The sequence below is a fragment of the Quercus suber genome, unplaced genomic scaffold, assembly GCF_002906115.3.
Source record: "Quercus suber isolate HL8 unplaced genomic scaffold, Cork oak 2.0 scaffold_180, whole genome shotgun sequence".
Lineage (NCBI taxonomy): Eukaryota > Viridiplantae > Streptophyta > Magnoliopsida > Fagales > Fagaceae > Quercus > Quercus suber.
Window position 1 is genome coordinate 983,047 of NW_027069639.1, and position 12,842 is coordinate 995,888.

Here is a 12,842-nt window from a genome sequence, read left to right on the forward strand (position 1 = left end):
CCAATATAATTGCCCCTTAATCGGAACAGATATCATATCATCATCATGTCCTATGCTCATTGACTTCGTATATTTTCCTTCTTTTTCACTTTCATTCTACTATATGTATACCGAATTAATCTTTTTAAACCATCATACATTTTTCTATTTTTCTCTTTATCCGTATAATAGAGTTTCATTTCTACGTCCCCACTAGCAGTGCAATTACATGTCATTTATTCCAAAGACTCTCTTTTATTGACCCTTTTTTTAAATTGTAAATAAAGTCATTCAAAGGCACAAACTGGTCAACTTCTTTGGGTTTGGGGGTAGGTGAGGACAGGGAGCAAACTACAATTTCAATGAAATTACCACTCATTTTTTATATTCTAAAAATCCTTAAGGGCCATCCTTGATACTTTTCAAACTTTCTCTTTTTTCTGCCATAAAAAAAATTAATAAAATATTTCCGCAAATGGATCGGTTACAGACAGTGAATCACAGTGATACAACAAAAACCGAGCCCTTCAAAAAATAAGCCCTTTGAGTCTTCAAATTTACAATATGACCACTACGCCGTGATCCTTTTGTCTTTAAGAACAATGGCATTTCTGTGATTTTGACCAACTTGAGGGTTCTTACAGTGGCATGGGAACACGTGAGGTTAGTTATGTAAAATGCTATCGTCATTGAACCAATAGCAATCTTTTATATTGCCGCGCCGCCCGCAAAGAAGCGTACAGAACTTCTTTTAATGAAGTAAATGACTATTATACCCTTAAGAGTAAAAGTCAAAATTGATAACTTTGGATCAAAGATATGGCCCCCATTTCATATTTGATATTTATTACCAGCTCCCTACACGTGATGCTTGTTGAAAATTGCAATAGAAAATAGTTTATATATATATATATATATTAAGGGGTGGGTTGGTTAACATGATCCATCAATGATCCAAAAAAGAAAGAAAAAAATGATTCATCAATGAATGGCATGCGTCCAATTGTTTTTTTTTTTTTATGAAATCTTTTTGTGTCAACTAAGAATTTTAAGATGGACTCAATTTAATACCAAAAAAAATAAATTTATCATTAATATTTTTTTATGATTTAATTGTTCCAATAAATTGAGAAAATGGATTTGAATCCTGATTTTTTTTTCCTTTTTAATGACAACATCATTAAATTACAAAACTTATAATAAAATATATTAATCTTGTGAGCTAATTGTCCCACATTACTTAAAAAAGTGTGTTGTGTGTAGTATAACTTGCTTTACCCTCCTTTAAAAGTTACCATTACTTTTGAGTGGAGTTGTGGTGTGCCTTTGTGTTAGAACATCTTTCCCTCTCTCTCGTGTGTGTGTGTGTTTGTTCTAAAAAAAAAAATCAAAAAAAGCGAAATTCATATAATTATATTTTATTAATTAAAGATTGTTAAGCCGATTGAGTAAGTATTAGGAGTTCTTTTTATTTTTTGGAGAGAGAGAGCTGTTGTTTTGAAATTGTTGTTCCTAAGAACAATAATTAATAAATAAATTGAATTTCATAACATTCAACAAATCATATAAATTATTAAAATTCACATAAATTAGAATTTACTTAAAATTAGAGAATAGTGGAGAGATGTTACATTGATGATGCTTTAATGTAATCTCGTAACATAAGAATAATTTACCATCAATTCGTGAATTTTTTCAGATGACAGAATTGAGGCGTGAACCATGTTATTGTCTTGAGACAATACACACCGTCCATGGATTTTCCAGTGTAGTAGACTAAAAACATTATGCGTGTTGCTCTCAAAATATAACAACCCAGCCACCTTGCTAATTATCCTAACAAGGCTACACAGCTTATAGGATATAAAGCTCTCATATAGTACTTTCTCATTACCCAAAAATAGTGTAGTAGGAATATATATATATATATATTTTTATAACCCTTCGTTTTACCACACATATATATTAGAAGTGGGAAAATTCATCAGAAGCATTGTGGTGAAAATTGATTTAATCACATCAACAATATTTTGGCAACGATTAGAACAAAATTGAATACTAATCAAAGCTTGGCAATTAATGGTTAGTTTAATATATCATTAGCACCAATGTTCAGTAAAAAACATTTTGCCAAAAACTAGGTAAGTTGTTTTCAAACAAACACTTTATGTGTTAACTTATGATTAATATATAAATTGACAATACATTCTCAAGTGTTTGTAATAAACTCACTTAAAAGTGTTGTAATCTTATCATGAATTGACACATTAAAAAAAAAAATGTGAGATTGGAAATGGTAATAAATACGTAGGCGGACTGCTACTTTTAGGTGGGGTGAGTTTTGAAAAAAGGAAAAAAACAATGAGGAAGAGTAAGGATTCTCTCCGGTCATTAAAGTGTTTGAATGGTTAAGGATCAATCATGAAAAGACATGTGAACAAATTATTTATTGAGGCACATCTTTTTTTATGGTCAATTCTCAATGATTTTCGTTGTATGATTGAAGGGTTTCAATTGCTTATGACCAACTTTAGCCTATTAATTATGTATGTTATTTTTAACTTAAAAAAAAAAAAAAAAGGCCAAGCTTATTATGGCCAATTAGAGAAAATTTTGTCTGACTAAAAAGATTAGGTATGAACATATCGAGCTGTTGTGATCATCTTGAATAAATTTATATACGGTAACTATATTAACTTTTTTTTTTTTTTTTTTTATGAACTAAAGGTAGCTATATAAAAATAATTTATTAGTTTTATACCTTTGTCACATCACACTCAACATAAAATTTCCAATAACAAGGCAGGTGGCACTCATCTTTCTTGGTAGGAACTATTGTTTAGAGGCCTTGTGTTAATTTAAATTCTCCCTGTCTCTCTTTAAACAGGTCATGGAGCCCAATTACTTGTCCCATGTGACAGAGGGAGTCCTCTTTTCCTTTATTTATTCAAGTCTTCCCAATTGGTAATTATATTTAGATTAGAGTGTGATTTTGTTTCTTAAATTATATGTTAGAATGTGAATTCATCAATAAAATATTGACTGTGTCAATTTAGCACTTGAAGCTAAACAAACCTCAATTTAATTCTTATTTTTTACTAACATAATTATTCTATTGAATAATTGCTACTCTTTTCATGACGTCTATATAATATATTGACATAACATATGATATCATATCATATATTAGTCTTTCAAAATTGAAAAATATATAAATCTAATATTTTCAAAAATAATAGATAAATTGAAAACACTGTTGTTAATAAATTTTATGAAATTAATATATGATATAATGTGGTTTTCAATTAGTTCAACTGATAAAATATCTTGTAGTGGAATAAGAGATCTTGAGTTCAATCTCACGTTTGCACCAAAAGCCAATTAATATTTTAGTCTAATGATAAAGAACATTGGAGGTTAATAACCATCTCTCAAAAAAAGAAAAAAAAAATGTTAACTAATGAAGCATACTTTTTTTTTTTTGGTTGTTGAGAGAAATCTAATGTAGCATGCTAATTGCTAACATTTAAAAAATATGTATATAGAAAGTGTTTTTGCATAAGTAATTGTTGTCCAAGTAATAAATTCAGAGCAAGTTAAGAATTATATTGGAGTGTTTTCTTTATTAAATAAAAAACTTTAAATTAAATTAAATTAAAATAAGAGATAGTTTTTTGGGGCAATGTTCAAAGCTTAAGTGCAAGTACTTCCCTCAAAAAAAAAGAAAAAGAAAAGAAGTGCAAGTACTTTTTTTTTTTAAGTAATTGAGTTGTGTCCAATGCAAAGGATATGTACATCATGTTCCCCTTCCTCTCCCGGTTGTTATCAACGAAGCTCACGTCTAATTTCTCACACTGTTCAATCTTTGGATAGGTCATATATAGTAGTATGAAGGCACTAAATACAGAAGAGATGTGAATTTCATTGTTCTTTCTTCTGATTAAGCACTGTATAGTCTGTATTAGTATATGTAAAATATGTGAAAGAATAAAACTCATTCTGGTTGGGTGTAACAATTAGCATTATTGGGTCTTTTCATAGCCACTAAAGCTTCATTGATATAAAATTATAAAAAAAAAAATATATATATATATATATATATGGGTTAGAAGAAAGCCATTTCGAATTGAAGTGTGGTGGCCCCTTGGCTCCACAAGTGCATGAATTTCAACATCTAAATGATACTCAGCTTTGGACTTTTTATTTATTTATTTAATTTTATAAATTCGTTTTCTTTGTTTGTGAGAAAAATGTTAGGTAAAATTACCTATTTGGTCATTCAGCTTTGCACCTAAGTTTAATTTGGTCCATGAACTATCAATTGACTCAATTTAGTCCCCTAACTTTTAAAATACAATTAATTTAAAGAGGAAAATTTGCTACAACCTTGTTTGCAGCAATTGCTGCATACAACTATCCAAAGTAAGGTGACAGCCAAAGAAACACCACCCCTCTTCTTCCACCAGAAATGAAGTGCACCACAATTGTTGAACATCCTCTAATTTCAATCAATGCTTCCTTTCAGTTGGGTTTGATTCCCTTATAAGGTTATAATTTCTCATTTTTTGAATCCTTGGTGGCTTAGCTAACTTTCCTTAGAATGAGATCTCCTACTTGGAACTTTTTTGCAATGAGTTAGGTCTTACGGTATCTGGCTACTCTCTGCTGGTAGGCAACTACATGAAGGGATGACTTTCGATGGGTGAACAAGTCGTCTCTATGCCAGTGCCAAGCTACCATATCATTGTTTTCTTTTGAGGTGCCACATCAGCACCTTGCTCATCTCCTAAATTGTTGTATTTTGTTTTTTTTTTTTTTGGCTTAGATATATGTATTGTTAAGTTTTAGAATTTTAGAACTTGGTTTTTGATGTTTTATAAGTTTTTATTTAAGCCCAAGTGCAATATACGAAATAAAAGATGAAAAAAAAAACCGTGGGATTGAAAAATTGACCCTCCATCCTATTAATTTGTATTATTGATCCTTGAGATTTAAGAATTGACTCAATTGACCCCTCTATCATAATTTCGTTAAATATAACTATTAGAAATTGTCATGTTATGTGCACATGACTATTTTACTATATAAAAAATATTTTAAAAATAATATGTGCACAACATATTTTTTAATAGTAATTAAAATTAACAGAATTGAGAAAGAGGATTAATTTTAGACAATTATTAAACCTTAAAGCAATCTCATCAAAGCTTTTAAAATGCTAAAAAGCTATATTTTAGCAACACAAACCACAAATGCATCTACATCAATGATGTTAAATCTTAAAATTTTAACATCCAAGCTACAGTGAGCTGTCATCTTTAGCAACTCATTGTAGCAAGAAACTTAAAAAAAAAAAATTTATTCCATTCTCTCTCTTATCCTATTAAATAATATTTGTTTCTCTTTTTTCTTAAATTTCTCTATTTCCTATCTTCTTCTCCATTCACCACACCAAATTGAAACAAAATACTACATAAACTGGAAAGCCAAAACCCCACCATATTATCCAAACTGAAATCTCAAATCATCTGTAAAAGGTTATATCTCACCATCGACGACTCTATTGTGTGCTTACCCACGAAAATTTTCAGACTTTGATTGTCATGTTTCGCATCTCCCTCTTCGTTGAAATTTGTCATTGTTAGATCTCCATGTGTCCTCTGGCTCAAACTCTCTCAAAAAAATATGTGGTTGTGCTAAATGGTTTTGGGTCATGGTTTGTTGTGTTGTGGTGGTAGTAGTTGATTTTGGGTTATGGGTTTGGTGTGTTGTGGTGGTGGTAGATTTTGGGCGCGGTGGTAATGGTGGGCAACAGTGGGTTTTTTTTTTTTTTTTTTTTTTTTTTTTTTTTTTTTTTTTTTTTTTTTTTTTTTTTTTTTTTTTTCTGGTGGTTGTTGTGGTTGGTAGTGTTGGTTTATTGTAATAGATTTTGTGGTGAGTTGTTGATAATGGAGGTGGTTGTTGTTTTGGTTGTGGTGGTGGTTTTTTTTTTTTTTTGGGTGGGTTGTGATTCCCACGGTGATGGTGGTGAAAGTGGTTGGTGGTTGTCATGGGTGGTGGTGGCTGGTTGCTATGAATTTTTTGTTGGGAAGTTTTATTTTATTTTAATAAGTTGTTTATATTATGAAAGCTCGATTATATATTAAACACAAGAGCTGTCTAGACTCTCAAATTAAAGATTATGGATAGATTGCTTTTACTCTAATTTATCTAAGTGCAGAAATAAGAGTAAATGAAACGCAAACAACCGATACTACTCTAGTGCATAAACATAAACAACAAACAATAAAAGTAAAGCACAAGAGTAAAGGAAGAGAGATGCAAATACAAGATAACACGGCGATGTGTTATCGAAGAGAAAACCGAAAAACTCGGCAAAAAACCTCTCCACCGCCCTCCAAACGGTAAATCGATCCGCTAGACAATAAGTTGGGATACACGAATTGCAAAAGACCCTTTAAGCCTAATTTATCCAATGTACTTAAGCCTTTCAAGCTCCTACTCCAACAAGATTTCTCAGAACCGTATCTTGTCTAGCTTTCCGGATCTCGCAATACGCCCAATTGCATCCACCCAGCCTCACCGACTTCTTTTGGTAAATCCCCAAAGCTTCCCAAGCTCCAAAACACTCTCTACACTCTGAAATGGTGTAAGTTATGTTTGGGTACAAATCTCCTCTCAAGGTATAACAATGGGAGGGAATGCNTATGCTGCATATTCAGATGTATTTCAATTCCAGAACACAAGATAAATAGATTCACAGTATTCAAATCATGACAACCATTCATAGAAATATTGTTTCCCGCTTACAAACCAAAATGACAAATTGTATTTGGCCACTAAACAAATCAGGGACTCTTCAATTAAGCCAATGGTATTAGAGAAAAGTATTGGCTAATTGCCGAAAATTGGCAAAAGTACAATGATAACTAATCAATGCATGGTGTAACCCAAACTGGTCGAGAATAAGAAAGACGAATGCACTCACCGAATGGAAGGACTTCGAAATCCCGACTTGCCATGTTAAATACTCCCACATCACCGCCTCCATATGACGCTCCTAGGTACATTTGCCAGTCCCAGTGATCATCTGTGAAGTAGATCTGATTATTTCTGCTAGGGATTGTGTTTGTAGGAATGCACCAGGAGTTGCCATCACCAACAAAAAGAGCATGATATTCCAAGTCTCTCACTTCCTCCCAAACCTCATCAAAGAGGTTGAACTTGTAGACCAAAAAGCGTGTAGTCTTATGCCTCCTCTGCCAAGGAATTAGTTTTCCATAACGAGCAACCATGTAAAGATTTTCCAATGACCCCACCAAATAAAGTTTTTGGGGTTCCTGCACATCTTGTGGATGGGAAGGAATAACTTGTGCCCCACCTAACAGATGAGCATCAAGTTCAAAGCGCACCAGCGTGCCATTATCACAAAGTCCATATATTTGATTTTGAAAACAAGCAACGTCTTTGAATTTGAAATTGTATGGAACAATAGCCCACTCACCTTCTTCTCTTCTGTTCAAAGCTGCTCCTCCTCTCACTCTAGCAAATGCCAAGTTATTCCGGGGCCAAAAATTGCAAAGACAAGGAATGATAACTCATGGTCAGGGGCAGAGTCCTTGAAAAGAATGAATTTGTGTACGAGGCGAAACCACTCTTCTGGAGCAGCACCTCGAATTGTGTCTAGTGGTGGAAGAGCAATTTGTTTTCTTTTCATAAGGTGCACTAGATGGGCTTTATAATCAGAACCCAAGGCTACAACCCAACCATGTTGAGATCCCCAAACGCGTTTTCCGCAAATTGCAGGCAGTCCTAATTGATAACAATTGCTGTTGTAGAGACTAAAGAACTGTCGCATGTTAGTGTATGGGGTCTCGCAATGCATCAGCCAAGGAAGCTGATGAGAACTTGTACTTGCAGTGCCAAAAGGCCCAAAACAAGCAAAACGCCATGTTCGGGAAACCCCTGCAGCTGCCATAATATCTTCGACATGTAGTCGACTTACAATTTCATGAACGACACCTACATCGAGTTCGGACCAGTCACGAACGACATCTTCGTGGAGTTGGGAGTCACTGAAGCCTAACCCATTATACAAGGTTACAAGAGCAGAAGAACGATCATTAACTAGATATGTGCCCATAATTATAGGTAATAATTCTAATATGAAAATTGGAGACACAATCATCAACATCGTTTCGGAACGCTCAGCCAAGGAAATGTCTGGGATCAGAACTGTCAAGATCAACAAAATTACCAAAAGCATAGTGGGTAACCCTAAAGAATTACCATAACGGCGATCGGGAGCGATGGAGCTAACATTACTCATCAAATAGGAATGACAAAAAAACAACAAAATAACAACAAAAATAGGACTAAAAAACAGAAACAAAACAAGAAAAAAAGAAGACAAAAATAGGAAAAAAAAGAGAGAGAAAAAATAAAACAGGGAGTGACGGAGATAAGCAGCTAAAAATATAATGATAAAAAGAACGATCAACTAGAGATCTTTCAATGCGATATTTGAAAATAAGTACATATGGCCAAAATTCAAGTAGGACAAAGGAAAACCCAATTCTCGACATCGTTTTGAAATGCTCGGCCAAGGAAATGCCTGGGAGCAGAACTGTCAAGATCAACGAAATGACCAAAACAATAATACTCGGGAACCTTGATGAAATACCATAACGTTGATTGAGAGTTACCAAATAGAGAAAAAAATAAGATTGCCATGCGAAGAAGAAAAAATAGAAGAAGAAGATAAAAAGAAGATAAAAAAGAAGATAAAAAAGACGAAGAAAAGACAGAAGGATAAGAAGAAATATAACAAGGAGAAATCATTGCCTGAACTCATGATGGAATTGAATCTGAACAAGCCAATCTCCATGGCTAGCTCCAAACGCGGATATTTTTTTGAGTAGACGTTGAGTTTTGAATGAGACTAACTAGAGACTCAGGCCAATCTAGAGCCAGCTATGCTGTGTGCCGCGGAAGCTAAGAGCGGGAAAAATTATACAAAATCGTAAAGGTTTTCTTCCAAGATTCTATTGGGTGGCTTAAGTTTTACGCCACAGCCTGACCCTTCTCATTAAGGATCTACTTTTCTTTTTCTTTTTTATCTTTTATTATTTCTCAATTTGAATCTACTTTTCTTTTCTTTTTATCTTTTATTATGAGACCGTTTGGCTGGCGCGTTGGCGTTGCACGTTTACGTTTTCAGCTCTTTTTTTTTTTTTTTTTTTTTTCACGCGTCCCTAGCTTTGAGACAAAGTGTTACTGTAGCAATACTGTTGCTGCTAATGTTCATTGAATAGTAGCGACAATATGTGACTTTTTCACACAACTTTTACTGTTTATGGACCCACAATTTTCACTTTTTAACAACTTTTTCATTAAAAATAGGTCCCACGGTACTGTAAAATTATTTTGTAGTAAAATTATTTTTCAGTTGCTACATTATTTTGCTACAGTATTTTACTATACATTAGTTTTTCATTACTTTTTCAGTTGGTTTCTTCAAAAGGATGGTCGGACCCAGAAATTCTGCACAACCAGACAATGTATTGTGGCTACTTTTGCACTTTAATTCCTTTCAAAATCAAATCCCAAGAAAGCGACAAAAACATTGGGTGGTTAAAAATGGAAATAATCAAATGAATCAAACATGGAAGGAGAACACGTGGTGGAGCTGGACTGGTAAGAAGAAAGAGTATGCTTAAGTTGGCCTTAAATATATATATGTTCAGGTGTCTTTCATGGTGAATTAAAAGTTCTGTTTGTAGAAAACTAGGTTGGTGTAATGAATATCAAGTATGTATGGAAAATGAAAGTTTTTTGAAAGGAAATAAGACTAATTAACTAAATGAATTAGGGTAGAGGGTTGTTGTTAGTAGCATTCGATGATTCTTGTTCCTCTATTTTAGTTCTACATATGGCATTTATAGAGGATCGATAAAAGGTTGCCTGTTTTGCTTAACCTCTTTGCCTCAATGGAGTGCGTGCCACAACTAGCTTTTTGACATTTAATGGTGTTGAACCACACCAAGTAATTATAGAGAAAAATATCTTGAACCTAGTGGGGTTGGCCGAGTGGTTAGACATTCGGTCTCAAATAGGAATGGCAACGGGTCGGGTTCGGGCCGGGTTTTTTCATACCCGGACCCGACCCCTCGTGGATTCGAGGTTTACTACCAGAGACTAACAGTTTAGTTTCTGTTTTATCAAGAGAGCATCGTGTGTGCTCTTCTTCAGGCTTCCGCGACATCAATTAGAGTGTCGCTCATCTCATAGAAGCATTGGGGAATGATGCCACTCAATAAATTATCTGACAGATCAAGAACTCGATGATATTTAGCCATGCATATTGATACAGGGATACTGCCAGATAATTTATTTTTTGAAAGATATAAGAAAGGAGCGATAAAAAGGTTGCTGCCAATGCCATCATGTATGACACAGTTGAAATTAACAGAGAAATCCAGATATGTGGCAGATGGTGGGCGAGTTGGGAGTTGCCCCTGGAGTTGGTTGGAATGAAGATCTAGGATAGTTAACGTAGAAGGAAGGTTGTATAATGGCCCTTCCAGGAGGTTATAGGAGAGATTTAGCTGAAGAAGATTAGTAAGATTCCAAATCCAGTTGGGTATCTCTCCAGGAATGTGGTTAATTGAAAGGTCTAGAACGGTTAATTTGGATTGGTTTCTCAAGAAATCAGGAATGGTTTTCAACTTGCAAGAAGCTAATTTTAATGTGGAGACTTGGGGAAAGCAGAATAACGGAGAACTAGTTCCATTATATTCAATCAACAAGCTATTGTATGAAAGATCAAGAATGGAAAGATTTCTTGACTGTTGAATCACATTAAGCTGCAAGGATCCGTTAAATTTATTTGAAGAAAGTAGGAGATCCCGAATACCTCGGAGTTTAAAGATAGACTTGGGTATTGGCCCTTCCAAGTAGTTGCTACTCAAATCAAGGATCTCCAGTTGGCAAGAAGAAACGTTGGAAAATTCATTGAGTTGACCAGAAAAGTGGTTGTTGGAAAGTTGTAATATTTGCAAAGATGGAAGGGAAAACAGGGAGACGGGAATATTTCCTTCAAGTGAATTGTAACTTAACTCGAGATTCACCAGATTCAGAAAATCTTTCCAGTTAAGGGAATCAATCTTACCTGTTAAATGATTACGAAAAAGGTACATCTGAGTCAAATTCTTGGCCTTGCTGAATGATGGAATTGGTCCGGTGAAGTTGTTTGATGACATGTCCAAATAAACCAATTGAGTAAGATTTGCCATAGAGCTCGGGATTGATCCACTGAAATTACAAACTGAAAGATCTACTATGGACAACACTGTAAGGTCACCAATGAAATCTGGCAGTGCCCCTTGAAGTAGTTCATTATTTGATAAGTAAAGCGTCTGCAGTGTTGGAATCTTGAAGATGTTTTCTGGAAATGTCCCATTCAATCCACAAGAACTGAGATGCAAGGACGTCAAATTTATGAAATTTGCAAAAAATTCTGGTACTGGAGCATTAGAGGGATTATTAGAGAGGTGAATAATTGAGAGGGACTGAAGTTTCAATAAGGAGAACTCAAAAGGCCCTGAAAGAGAACAACTTGACATGCTCAACACTCTTAGATTTGGCACTGATGAAGATAAGACCTGACACCATTCATTCCCTGGCGCTGATATATTTACACCATCAAGATAAAGTTCCTTCAGCTCCGAAAGGTTCTGAACTAGCATAGCTAAATTTGGGTCCTCAAGTTTCAACATAGAATCAGCCAATAAATAAAAGGTAGACAAATCGAGAGTAACCAACCTTGTGAGGCTTGAAATTGCATTTGGGATCTGCCCTGCAAAGCAAGCATTTGACAAATTCAAGTAACTCAAATTCTTCAGCTTTCTAAACTCCGTTGGAATCGGACTGTTGAAGCAGTTATAAGCCAAATTCAAGTTCTCAAGATACTGGAGACTGAAAAGGCTACTTGAATTGTCAAGTCCAGCCATAATGGATTCGTTGAACATGTTGAGACCAATAACACGTCGCTCCTTGCTGCAGGTTACACCTTCCCACAAACAGCAATCAACACTTCCATTCCAACGCACCAGTTTTGTGGACAACGTACTGTTGAACTTGAGGGTGTTCTTCAATTCGAGCAAATAGGATTGTTGATGGCCAAGACATTGGCCAGACACCACAAAGATACCAAAGCTGACGAAAAGTGAGCATATTGGTATCATGAAGAGCCATGAAAAGTAGGGAATTTTCATTGGGTGCTGTAATAAGAAACGCTAATACAATCAAGAATTGAAGATGTGATGAAATTAATGGTTAGTTCGTTAAGAGAAATTATAGAGTTTTCTGGTGGACAAGTGATGTGGTCTATTATTCTACTAAAAAACTTCCACTTGTTTAAAATTACTGAGTCATTAATTAATTTTTGTTTAAAAAAAATTTATAACTAACAATTTTAAACAAATGGAAATTTTTTAGTGGAACGGTAGATCACATCACTTGTCCACTATATGAATCTTATTATTTCTCGTTCAAGAGGACAAAAATATGTGAACATGGCCTTATTGACCTGGACTCAAGGTCTTAGCGGACCCAAAAGGACAAAACCACTCAGAATGTAGAATTGGGAGGTAAATGTCGTACTCAGCCCACTGTCTCTAGCAGTGGCGACTCTAGAATTTTTTTTCTAGGAGGTTCAATAAGAAATATAAATTATACAAAATTTTAAACAAAAAATAAATTAAAAATATTGATATCACCAAAAAAAGCAAAAAATCTTTAATATATTAAGTTTTACAATTGCCTTTTATGATGTTTCGTATTTTGAAATTGTTGCTTGATAT

At 34.3% G+C, this 12,842-nt stretch overlaps 2 protein-coding genes across 2 annotated transcripts; both read right to left on the minus strand.

Annotated features, from left to right (window-relative positions):
- Positions 1-6,908: 6,908 nt before the first annotated feature.
- LOC112037270 (uncharacterized) lies at positions 6,909-8,122 on the minus strand. The gene is made up of 2 exons (XM_065778357.1): positions 7,635-8,122; positions 6,909-7,521 (listed from the first exon to the last, which is right to left on the minus strand). The coding sequence occupies exons 1-2, from the start codon at positions 8,120-8,122 to the stop codon at positions 6,909-6,911; spliced, it is 1,101 nt and encodes a 366-aa protein (XP_065634429.1).
- Positions 8,123-10,226: 2,104 nt separating this feature from the next.
- LOC112037268 (probable leucine-rich repeat receptor-like protein kinase At1g35710) lies at positions 10,227-12,254 on the minus strand. Its single transcript, XM_024070083.1, has one exon. The coding sequence runs from the start codon at positions 12,252-12,254 to the stop codon at positions 10,227-10,229; it is 2,028 nt and encodes a 675-aa protein (XP_023925851.1).
- Positions 12,255-12,842: the final 588 nt, after the last annotated feature.